The 12867-nt window shown below is 44.4% G+C and overlaps 1 protein-coding gene across 1 annotated transcript; it reads left to right on the top strand.

Annotated features, from left to right (window-relative positions):
• Window positions 1–266: 266 nt before the first annotated feature.
• On the top strand, window positions 267–11232 carry LOC310768870 (uncharacterized protein). The gene is made up of 6 exons (XM_083627751.1): window positions 267–668; window positions 2822–3193; window positions 5922–6017; window positions 7402–7484; window positions 8475–8516; window positions 9739–11232. Exons 1-6 carry the CDS (start codon window positions 275–277, stop codon window positions 9784–9786), a joined length of 1035 nt encoding a protein of 344 aa, XP_083483877.1. The 5' UTR covers window positions 267–274; the 3' UTR covers window positions 9787–11232.
• Window positions 11233–12867: the final 1635 nt, after the last annotated feature.

Raw genomic sequence — 12867 nt, 5'->3', positions numbered from 1 at the left:
TCTGGTGAACTAGGTTCGCTTCCCCGCTCCTCCACATGCAGCTGCTGGGTGACCTTGGGCCAGTCACACTTCTCTGAAGTCTCTCAGCCCTACTCACCTCACAGAGTGTTTGTTGTGGGGGAGGAAGGGAAAGGAGAGTGTTAGCCGCTTTGAGACTCCTTCGGGTAGTGATAAAGCGGGGTATCAAATCCAAACGCTTCTTCTTCTTCTCCTTGAGCTATTGTGCAAAGAAGGAACTGAGAACAAATCCCTCCCTCCAACTTTTGATCTCCAAATGGGGCCAAGGGAAGGAAGTTTGCCTCTCCTTCGTCCCTTCTGGGTAGTGCCGCCTCCTTCCTTCCTTCCCCTTTCTGCCGCAGCCAGAAGCCAGGCCTCGGCTCTGGTCTCTGCCCCACAGCCTGTCCCCTGGCCGGCTGGCTTCGGCACAGAGAGAGATGTGAGGTGTGGGCTCCTGGTGCCAAGTTCCCCACCCTACTCTGTGCCCGTCGGGGGCTCTTGCCCTGCACAGAAGCAGGAAACACAGGAGCACCAGAAAGAGGAGGAATCCAGGAGTCAGCTGAGGGGAGTATTCTCCGGATCAAAGTCTGAAATGAGGCAGGAGAAGCCGCCGTGGTGTGCTAGGGCTTCGCTGGGGAAGAAGGGCTCATGGCAGGCCACACTCTTCAAAGGTGAGACGGATAGGGACCCTGAATAGGAGGAAGGAGACACAAAGAGGGAGGGGAAATAGGTGCTGGGTTTCGATTTGTCCTTTGCCGGAGGGTGGCTAGTCTTTGGTGGCTGACTGTACAGCTCCAGCCACCTATTTCGCAACATTTTTCTGCAATGCACTCTACGTGGGGCTACCTTTGAAGATGACCCGGAAACTACAACTAATCCAGAATGCGGCAGCTAGACTGGTGACTGGGAACGGCCGCCGAGACCACATAACACCGGTCTTGAAAGACCTACATTGGCGCCCAGTACGCTTCCGAGCACAATTCAAAGTGTTGGTGCTGGCTTTTAAAGTCCCAAACGGCCTCGACCCAGTATACTTGAAGGAACGTCTCCACCCCCATCGTTCAGGCCAGACACTAAGGTCCAGCTCCAAGGGCCTTCTGGCGGTTCCCTCACTGCAAGAAGTCAAGTTACAGGGAACCAGGCAGAGGGCCTTCTCGGTAGTGGCGCCCGCCCTGTGGAACGCCCTCCCAGCAGATGTCAAAGAGAACAACAACTACCTGACATTTAGAAGACATCTGAAGGCAGCCCTGTTCAGGAAAGTTTTTAATGTGTGATATTTTGATGTATTTTTAATCCTTGTTGGAAGCCGCCCAGAGTGGCTGGGGAAACCCAGCCAGATTGGCGGGGTGCAAATAATAAATTATTATTATTATTATCTGCTATCTGATACCACGGAAAGAGATTTCGATCTCTCTAAGGGTGATAGGCTACATTCACAACATACATTTAAGGCACTGTGATACCACTTTAAACCATCATGGCTTCTCCCAAAGGATTCTGGGAGGTGTGGTTTGTTAAGGGTGCCAAGAGTGGTCAGGTGACTACTATTTCCCCTCTCAAAACTACAATTCCCAGAGATGCCTGTGAAGAGGGATTGACTGTTTAAACTACTCTGGGAAGTTCTTGAGGGCTGCAGTCCAGCAGTGAGCAGGACACACAATCACATTTTTTTAAAAAAAAAAAATAATTTATATACCGTTCCTCATCTGAAGAGCACAGAATTGTTTACATGTAACTTTGAAAAACCGTAACATAACCATTAGAGGAGGCCCTTTTCTCAGTCCTGTCCCCTTCACAGCCAATCTTGGTTGGGATGTAGGACAGGGCCTTCTCAGTGGCTGCTCCCAAACTTTGGAACTCCTTTCCTAGAGAAGTTAGACCGGTTTCTTCCTTGTCCTTCCTTTCTTATTTCAACATGCTTTTAGGAACTGACTATTCTTAAGGAAAGGGCTGGTGCTGTGATGTTTTTATTGTTATTATCTCTATTTTTAATAGATCATAAATGTGTGTTTGCGTGTGTGTTTAATTATCTTTTAACGATTTTTTCCCCCTATGTTTGTAGCTTTTGAGTCCCCGTGTGGGAAAAAGCTGGGCTATAAATAAATATTATAATAAATATAACAAAAACAACCACACACATGAACATAGGGAATTGTTTTATTATGTACTTGAATTGTGAATGTTGACATTTCAATATTTGTGCAATTTGTTTTTATAATCCACTTAGAAGCCTATTTTAACATTAAGTGACATATAAACTAAGAAATTATAATGGAAAGAGATGGAAAGAAGATAAAGTCCCTGCCAGAGAAAAATGGCAGATCAAGTTGATGGATTGTGCCGAAATGGCTAAAATGACCGGAAGAATCAGAAATCAGGAAGACCAACATTTTAATAGGGAATGCGGAAAATTTATAACTTGTCTTAAAGACCATTGTAAACAGTTAAAATTGTTAGTAGGATTGGAATATCACTTGTAGTTTAATACTGAATCTTGGACACAATGGAGGGATAGAAGATTTGGATTAGGATTTGATATGTTAATTGGATGCCTTTTATTGGAAAATTAATAAACGTTCTAACAAAACAAAAAAAGATTTGGATTATCATAAAAGATACAGGAGGAAATGATTAACAATAGGACCCACAAAGGGGAGGAGAGAATTCCAAGAGATTCTTTGCAATCTTGTTTTTCTGCTGCATGTCGGATATGTGACTGTAAAATTTTAATCTGAAAAACCAAATAAATAAATTGTAAAAAAGGAAAAGAAATTATAATACGAGGGCGTGTTTTTGCTCTTCTTTCCCCCGCTTCATAATGCAGCCTCCATCCTGAGTTCCTGCTTCTTCTGGACTCAAGCCCAAGCCAAGACTGGAATACCTATCAAAGCTGAACCAGAAATACTGCAAGAAGGACAGAGTGTCACATTAACACCAGGAGATATTGATGTGACCACACTGCGTAGCTGCAAATGGTACCGAGGGTCAAGCGCTGACGGAAATCGAATCTTCACCTATTTCCTAGCTCCGGTGATTTCACAGAAAAACGGATCTGCCTTCACTGACAGGGAGACTGGGAGAAGAGACTGTTCCCTTCGTATCACAGATTTAACACCAAGCGACACTGGAACCTATACACTGGAACCAGAAGGACCTCTGGAACACAGAATAGGGGCTATCAATATAACCGTCCCAGGTATGATTAGCTTGTTCTGCAGTCATTCTGACCTTTTATGCACCCAAATTTGCCTCCTCCGCTGAGCTTCAAGGGCCAAATGACTCTGGAACCTATACATTTAATATTTTAATGTTGTATTTCAATCTTGTTTTTAAGTTGTATTCATTCAATTTGTTTTTATTATTGGTTGTTAGCTGCCCTGAGCCTGGCCTTGGCTGGGGAGGGCAGGGTATAAATAAAATTTATATTATTATTATTATTATTATTATTATTATTATTATTATTATTATTATACCTTGAGAACAGAAGGGCCTCTGGGTTTTGAAACAGGGAGTGCAAACCTAGAGGTCTCAGGCATGATCCTTCCCCCATCTTTTAGGGGGTCTCGCTGGTGCCTTTAGAAGTTTCTTCCCTTTTATCCCTCCAAATGTGTCCTCTAAGCAGCTTCTGGCTAGGTCTCTGAGCATTTCTGCTGAGGGTTGAGTGAATTTGTCCCCAGCACAACTGTCTCCAAGGAGAAGCCCTCTCCTAACTGCTGGGTTCATTAACTGCAAGCAAATCATGGAGAATTAGAAGAAGAATGTTTAGGTTCAGGTATTGAAGGCAGCTACTTTTAATAATAGAGGACGCGGGTGGCACTGTGGGTTAAACCACAGAGCCTAGGACTTGCCGATCAGAAGGTCGGTGGTTCAAATCCCCGTGATGGGGTGAGCTGCCGTTGCTTAGTCCCTGCTCCTGCCAACCTAGCAGTTCGAAAACACGTCAAAGTGCAAGTAGATAAATAGGTACCACTCCGGTGGGAAGGTAAACGGCGTTTCCATGCGCTGCTCTGGTTCGCCAGAAGCGGCTTAGTCATGCTGGCCACATGGCTGTACGCCGGCTCCCTCGGCCAATAAAGCGAGATGAGCACCACAACCCCAGAGTCCGTCACGACTGGACCTAATGGTCAGGGGTCCCTTTACTTTTACTTTTAATAAGGGTTCCTGCTGCAATTCCATAATTCCTAGCACAACATGGTGGGTCTGAATGCTCCCCTGGGCAGTGGTAACTCCATAAAATGGGCCTTTTGATTGAGGGTAAGGTCTCTTCCCCCCTTATTAAACCCCTCTCACCACAACCATCAGTTTTTGCTAGAATCAAGCCCAGGGCAAGACCCCAACGGAAATAGTTCGGTTGCTGCCTTCATTATACACTGAAATAATAGGTTGTGGATTCACTTCTATCTGGAGCATGATTGGGTGGTTCCTGCCAACCAATCATACTGCTGCATTGTTCTAGGACCAATCAGACTGCTGCATTCTGAATCCTATTGTTCTAGGACCAATCAGACTGCTGCCTTTTGGATCCTATTGTTCTAGGACCAATCAGACTGCTGCAGTTTGGATCCTATTCAACTCAGTACATAACATACACCTTTAGGCGCCAGGCAAAAACGTCCATCTTCCTGCAGGCCTTTGGTTGATTGGCATCCGATGCCCTTTTAAATGTGTTGCGGGGGGGGGGGATTATTAGTTTGTTGTTCTTATTTTTATCATGTATTTTGTGGGTTTTTTATATTGTTATTTCATGTTGTGAACTGCCCTGAGATCTACGTATAAAGGGTGGTTAATACATTTAATTAATTGATTAATAGTAAAAATGGTGGAACCAGCAAAGCCAAAAGAAAGGAAGAGTTTCTGCCCAGATAGGTTATTCATTACTAGTGCTCAGGGTGTTGCAGGAATTTATGTATAGGTTTGGGGGGGGCGGTTGCCCCTTCAGCAGATATCATGCACATGCAGCCCACTACCAAAATCAGCACAATCACTTTTATGATGTTTGTGATTTGTCCCGACAAAACACTTCATCACAGTTTCTTCCTATCTATTCAGAGGGCCTTTGCTTCACAATACCAAATGTAAGAATTCACTGATAAATGTTCCTATGTACTGGCTCACTGGGAAAACTTCAGAAATTCATATAGACACGTGAGCTCAGCTACTCAGCAGCCCCTCTGCCTGAGTGATAATCCCTGGCATCCTGATACCTAGTGCCAGACAAGTAGCCATTCCAGAAATAACAAACCCAGATGAAGACAAAAGGGTGTGATTAACTTGACTGGGAAACAGGGAAATGTAAATATCTTTTTTGTTACACTTGATGGGTGTTGGTGGAGGGCAAGGGGAGCCATGGGGCAGGGTCCAGGATGCTCAGATTACTGCCACCAGACCTCTCTTTTCATGATGTAACCGTGATGTATGAGTGATGTAGTTTGGGGGGGTGTAACATGGGGATTAGCAGCTAATAAAAGTTTGGGTTCTCTTTTGTTCGGGGCTTCCATTTTGTATCACCTTGTGGCAGGTGGGAGTCCTGTCGCGACAGTCTTCAGTAAAGACCAAGCCTACTGGCTGCTGTTTTGCTCTGGTATTCCTGGCTGGTGTCCTTGTTTTTTTGTCCAAGGGAGCCCTCAGATTTCTCCATTAACAAGGGTCCGCAGATGGAAGGAAACTCAGCCATTGCCTATTACTAGCCTTCACTTAAGGAACAGATCCATGGTAGCGCCCGCTCTGGATGGGAAATTGCAGGGCCTGGGTTGTCTAGCTTTTAAAAAGAGAGATTCTTTCATTTCTGTGTTTTGCATCATGACTATGTTATTCTTTCCTTCATTCACCTCAAAGGCCTTGATGTGTTTGAAAAGAGACAGTCAGCCAGATGGTCCTTATTGCTGCCATTGCTGAGTTCCTCAAAATCTTCTTTCTGGTTCCAGATTCTGCTCTGCTGAAAGCAGGAGTTGTTTCTCGGATTGTCGTTGGGTCTCTGGTTGCGCTGACGTTGTTTGGAACACTGCTTTGTGTCTTGTTCTGTGAGTAAGACTTTGGAAGTGCGGAGCCTCAGATTCCTGGGTCCTGTTGCCAACTGCTGGAGCCCAGGGGTATTGCTGGACAGGGCAGGGGCAGAGGGTCCGCAGAAACAAGTATGCATAAAATGTGTTTGTGCTAACTTAGACATAAATGCCACATTATTATTATTATTATTGTTATTATTATTATTATTATTATTATTATTATTATTATTTATTGATATCCCGCCCATCTGGCTGGGCTTTCCCAGCCACTCTGGGTGGCTTCCAACAAAATATTAAAATACTGTAATGCATCAAACATTAAAAGCTTCCCTAAACAGGGCTGCCTTCAGATGTCTTCTAAAAGTCTGGTAGTTGTTGTTCTCTTTGACATCTGCTGGGAGGGCGTTCCACAGGGCGGGCGCCACTGCTGAGAAGGCCCTCTGCCTGGTTCCCTGTAACTTGACTTCTTGCAGTGAGGGAACCGCCAGAAGGCCCTTGGAGCTGGACCTTAGTGTCTGGCCTGAACGATGGGGGTGGAGACGTTCCTTCAAGTATACTGGGTCGAGGCCGTTTGGGACTTTAAAAGTCAGCACCAACACTTTGAATTGTGCTCGGAAATGTACTTGGAGCCAATGTAGGTCTTTAAGGACCAGTACAATATGGCCTCGGTGGCCACTCCCAGTCACCAGTCTGGCTGCTGGATTCTAGATTAGTTGGTGGTTTCCAAGTCACCTTCAAAGGTAGCCCCACATAGAGGGCATCGTACTTTTCCGTGTATAAGACTAGGTTATTTTATTTAAAAATTATGTTCAAAATTGTAGGTCGTCTTATACACAGATACAATTGCCCCCCCCCCCGTTTTCTCAATTTGGAGTCCCCAAAATAGGGGGCGTCTTATTCATGGGGGTATGTTATACACAGAAAAATACAGAGCATGCAAGCCATCCATGTCACACACACCCCAAAAATTCTTCAGTTAAGTCCCTCTTCCATTTATTTCTTCCCCTTTTAATTTTCTGACAGATCCTGCTCCAAATCAGTTCTGCTTCTATCATCTCAATTCTTTACCCCAATATCATCCCTTATTATAAAGAAAAAAACTAAAGGAGAACTGTAAAAACTTAACGAAACTAGCAGGACTGGAATAATACCTTCAATGTAAAACAGTAGAGATATAAGAATAATATACGTGATAAGAATGTGATAAATATACCAACTGAAGGGAGGGAGGGAAGTCAAGACTAGGCAGAGTCAAAGGGAATACATCGTAATGGTATGGATAGTTGGGAAAAGAATACTTAAAGAAAACAATAAAAAAAATTAAAAAAAGAAAAAACATAAAAGCAAAACTCTCTGTAGGGTGAATGTTCAGGTTTGATTCTCACTTTCATTCCTCCTTCAGGGGCCTGTCGCCTGAGATTTAAGACTTCTGCCCAGGTTGTATCTGCACCTCCTTTACCTGACGATGTTCCCTTTTCTGGACAGGTGAGACCTCAGTATAGCGAGGGAAGCCGTTTGCACTGCCAAATCCTATTCCAAGTCTATTTTCAGCATGCAGACTATGTGCAGTCCATTTAAGAACGTGAAAGGATTGCAGGGGCCCTGCCCCAAGGAATATACAATCAGTAAGGCAGGAAAAGGATTAGCAGTTGACAACTCAGCAAAGAGGGTGGGATTGGGACACGAAAAATTGGCTTTCTAAAAGGGAGGCTGCCCTCCTCTGTGGCGTTAAAAAATGTTTTGCAAGCCTGCGTCTTCCCAGGGTTCACCTAAGCCTCTTGATACCCGCCTTCATTTCTCAACGGATCCATTTTGGTTCAATTTCTGTTGCCACACAGCACTCAGCCAGAGCCAGGGCCTTTTCAACACTGGCTCCAGCCTGGTGGAACACTCTGACTCATGAGACCAGGGCCCTGCAGGATCTGATTTCTTTCTGCAGGGCCTGTAAGACAGAGTTGTTCCGCCTGGCCTATGGCTTGGAATCAACTTGATCCCCTTCCCCTCTATCCTTTTTCCTTTCTCCTTCTGTGATGGAACTCCTATTTGGGGACTTCCCTGGCTTTTTTCTGGCCCACGTAGGACCAGTCTGGATAGTTGGCCTTGGTGGAGATTTGACGTTTTCATCCCCAAAAAGTTTTTGATTTGAGTTTCTTCTGAAATGAGGCTGCATTTTCATGTTGTATTTTAATCTTGTTTTTAAGCTGTATTTTTAATCAATTGTTTTATACCTGGTGTTAGCCGCCTGCCCTGTCTTGGCTGGGGAGGGCAGGGTATAAATTATTATTATTATTATTATTATTATTATTATTATTATTATTATTAAGTTTGCTATTAGAACTAGCCATATTCAGAATCCAGCACTAACACACTGTCTGGGCTCAACAGTTCACCAGTCCCTGCTACTGGTGCTGTTGCTTAATGACCAAGAACTGTTCTTTAGCACATTACTATTACTGTCATTTGTATTAAATCCAGGTCAAGTCTGACAGCTCCTCTGATCCCAACCGCATGTACCAGGTAGGTGAAGGTCCTTCACATTTATCCTTCTCTCAGAAAAGACATGTGATCCCATGTGATCTCCTCTCTCAAAGGGACATAGCCCTACCAGCCTTCTTAAGTCCTCAGATGACTTTGGTCTCTGGCTGAAACAACATCCTCTTTAACTCAGCAACGTGGTTGACTGGGAGCTGTCCGTGGTCCTGATTTACCTGGCCTGACCAAGCCCCTGAGCCCTAGCAGAATAAGAGAGGCAGAAATTTTCAGACATGTACGCGAACACCTCCTCCACATATGCTGACCTTGTAAAGTAACATCTTGACATCCAAGATGATGGGGGATGTCATCTGATGCCTTTCCCTTCCTCTTCCTTTCTTGGTTAAAGGTTGTTTGTCTTAAGAACTTAGAAGAGTTCTTAAGACAACTAGCAAAACTGACAGGAAGAGTTAGAGGAGTACTGAACCAGAAAATATTTGGAGAATGGAGAATATTTAAGGATTATATAAGATCATATTGTACCAATCACACCATATTAGCAGAACTAGAGTGATACTTGTAAACACAACAAATACCGTTTGTGGTGTAGACGGGAACAATATTAAAGAATATAAAACTGTGCGAAAAAACGACAGTATAAACAGTACAATGAGAATGATTGGAAGACTCATTTTGTCAGCAGTCTTTTTTATTTAAGTGTTTAATTAAGTATTAATTAGGAAGATGAAGTGGGGTTTTTTATGTACGTAAATTTGCTTTTTCTTTCTTTTTTCTGTGTTTTCTTTTCTTTTTTCTTAATTTTTTTAAATTTTATTTTTGTAGTATGAGATTGCAAATTCTTTGTATAAGTGTGTAATTTAAATTAATAAAGATTTTTATATATATATATATATATAAGAACTTAGAAGAGTCTTAAAATAAATAATTAAAGTACAGTATTAGTTTAAAAGATTCCCTCTTCCTGCCCAATTGTCAAAGACTCGGGACAATTTTATGGCAGATAAGTCTATTAAAGGCTGTTAATATGACTGGCTGTGTGGTACCTCCATGGTTAGAATCATAGGTTCACGGAACTGTAAAGTTGGAAGAGACCCAAACGGTCATCTAGTCCAACCCCCTGCAATACTAGAGAATCCCTGACAGATGGCCATCAAAGCTCAGTGGCCAACTTCCCAGGATACCCAGGTTAAAAAAGAAAGTTTTGCTCTTGGTGCTTCTGTCTCATGCAACTCCATTTCGTCCTCAGGCCCTCCAACAGAGAGACCAGCCAATGTACAACCAACCGAAGTGGTAATGCATGAAACCACCAATGTCCATTTTACTTCTGAATTGGAGCTTCAATGGAAGGGCACACCCTGGAAGTCCAAAGTACAGCCCCCTGGTTCTCTGGTTAAAGGGATCTTGTGGAAGAGCAAAGGAAGAACTGCCTGAGACCTTGGAGATCCAGTTGGAATAAAAGTTCTGAGCTAGCGCTGAATCTGCCTGAAGTAGATTCCAATGCCCTACTCTGGGAAGCTCTCCCCATAATGGCCATTAAATTCATCAAAATGTTACTTGTGTGGCCAGTGACCGAGTCTGCAAATATAGCTCATGGCATCCTTTGCCAACCAGGTGCCCGGCAGATGTTTTTGATTACAATCCCCATCAGATCCAGCCAGCAGCCTCTGGGGAGCACCTGTTTCTGGATTAAAGAAACAGAAAACCATATTCCATTTTTTGCTATGGACGGAGCTGGTCCAAAAGAATTGGTTGCCCGAGGCAACAAGAGTAGTTGAGCATTTCTTTTTGGCAAACTTGTTGAGCTTGCAAAAGTTCTTCCTTCTTGGCAGCAATAAGTAAGTAGCAATTTGTTATACTTTCAAATCAGCTGCCCGAGGCTGCTATCTCACTCTGCCCAATGGAAGGGCCAGCCCTGGCTAATGGGCCAACTGCCTCCTTTCTTGGTGGTGTAAGAACATGCCCCAGCGTCAAGGTAAAGGACCCCTGGATGGTTTGTCCAGTCAAAGGCAACTATGGGGTTGTGGCACTCATCTCGCTTCAGGCCAAGGGAGCCGGTGTTTGTCAACAGACAGCTTTGTGGGTCATGTGGCCAGCATGAATAAACCGCTTCTGGCACAACGGAACACCATGATGGAAACCTGAACAGCGCACGGAAATGCTGTTTACCTTCCCGCTGCAGTGGTACATATTTATCTACTCGCGTGTGCTTTTGAACATGGTATATCCAGTTGGTTAGGACTGAAAATCCAAGGAAGATGATCGCTTAAGTTCGCAATGCTTTGCCCAGGCCTTCTCCAACCCATAACTCCAGAATCTCTGTTTCATTTGCTTTTATATATTTTATACAGTGGTACCTCAGATTAAGTACTTAATTCATTCCGGAGGTCCGTTCTTAACCTGAAACTGTTCTTAACCTGAAGCACCACTTTAGCTAATGGGGCCTCCTGCTGCTGCCGCGCCACCGGAGCACGATCTCTGTTCTCATCCTGAAGCAAAGTTCTTAACATGAGGTAATATTTCTGGGTTAGCGGAGTCTGTAACCTGAAGCGTATGTAACCTGAAGCGTATGTAACCCGAGGTACCCCTGTACTGTTTTATTTGTTTTGGGTAGTATTTCAGAGAGAGAGAGTACATAGTACACCACTTACAGATTTTAAGCACTTTGGAAATGCTTTTAAATAAATCAATAAAGCTGCTGGTAGATGCAATTTAAAAATAAAGGAAATTTCCTGAATCACCACCAGGTGGCACATCATTGCATGTATTGAGAGAGTTCCTTGAAATGCATCGGAATAAATTTCTGAGTCAGGTCATCCTTCTAGGAGGGTTGAACTGCAGTTCCCCCCCAAATCAGTCTTTGTCAAAGTGCTTTGGCAAATGTCCTGGCAACTTGGTTCCCGGGTGAAATGGATTAACCCAAGTCCTTTTTCGTCTGGTTTCCAACCTAGTTTTATTTGTTAGTTTGCTTTTTACCTTTCTTTAAAGAAAAAAAATCGACTCTGGGGTTGCGGCGCTCATCTCGCTTTATTGGCCGAGGGAGCTGGCGTACAGCTTCCGGGTCATGTGGCCAGCATGACTAAGCCGCTTCTGGCGAACCAGAGCTGCGCACGGAAACGCCGTTTACCTTCCCGCCGGAGAGGTACCTATTTATCTACTTGCACTTTGACGTGCTTTTGAACTGCTAGGTGGGCAGGAGCAGGGACCGAGCAACGGGAGCTCACCCCGTCGCAGGGATTCGAACCGCCGACCTTCTGATCGGCAAGTCCTAGGCAATGTGGTTTAACCCACAGCGCCATCTGTGTCCCTTTTACCTTTCTTTACCACCCATCAACTTAACTGTGCTCTCAGCAGAAGACAAATTATCTCTAGAGAACTTAACCGCTGCTGACATTAACACTGGCCACAGACAAGGCATGAAGCGAAGGAAGGAAGATGAGCTTACTCCATCCGTGTCATAAGCAGAGGTTGGATGGCCATCTGTCCTGGGTGCTTTGGTTGAGATTCCTGCATTGCAGAGGGTTGGACTAGATGACCCTCAGGGTCCCTTCCAACTCTACAATTCTATGATTCTGAGATTCTATGACCCTAGAGTCTAGCAGTGACCAGAGTCAGACTCCTGTTCCACTGGCTAAGGCACTGGACCAAGTTCCTGCCATTGAGCTTGGCAGTCAGGGGCAAACTAAATGATATCCCATGGTGCAAGGCAAAACTTCCTGTTAAAGGTTGTTGTTGTTTAGTCATTTAGTCATGTCCGACTCTTTGTGACCCCCTGAACCAGAGCACGCCAGACACTTCTGTCCTCCACTGCCTCCCGCAGTTGGGTCAAACTCATGCTGGTAGCTTCGAGAACACCGTCCAACCATCTCGTCCTCTGTCGTCCCCTTCTCCTTGTGCCCTCCATCTTTCCCAACATCAGGGTCTTTTCTAGGGAGTCTTCTCTTCTCATGAGGTGGCCAAAGTCTTGGAGCCTCAACTTCAGGATCTGTCCAGTGAGCACTCAGGGCTGATTTCCTTAAGAATGGAAAGGTTGGATCTTCCTGAAGTCCATGGGACTCTCAAGAGTCTCCTCCAGCACCATAATTCAAAAGCATCAATTCTTCGGCAATCAGCCTTCTTCATGGTCCAGCTCTCACTTCCATACATCGCTACTGGGAAAACCATAAAGGAGCTGAGTTTAATTTTCTCTATGAAAAGTTAAGTCTTCAAGGAGATGAGAGACTGTTGCTGCCCCACTGAGGGGGAAAGTCCTCTTGAAGAAGAGACTGCCATTTCCTGAACAGCCGCTAGAGGGACACAGAATCCCATATAAATAAAAAGACAGGGTGTTGGGGAGTTGATAGAAAACATCCAATCTCGGTTTTGAAAGTCAGTGGGT

Source organism: Podarcis filfolensis (genome assembly GCF_964270895.1).
Source record: "Podarcis filfolensis genome assembly, chromosome: 8".
Taxonomy (NCBI): Eukaryota; Metazoa; Chordata; class Lepidosauria; order Squamata; family Lacertidae; genus Podarcis; species Podarcis filfolensis.
This window is presented reverse-complemented; position numbering and strand designations above follow the sequence as displayed.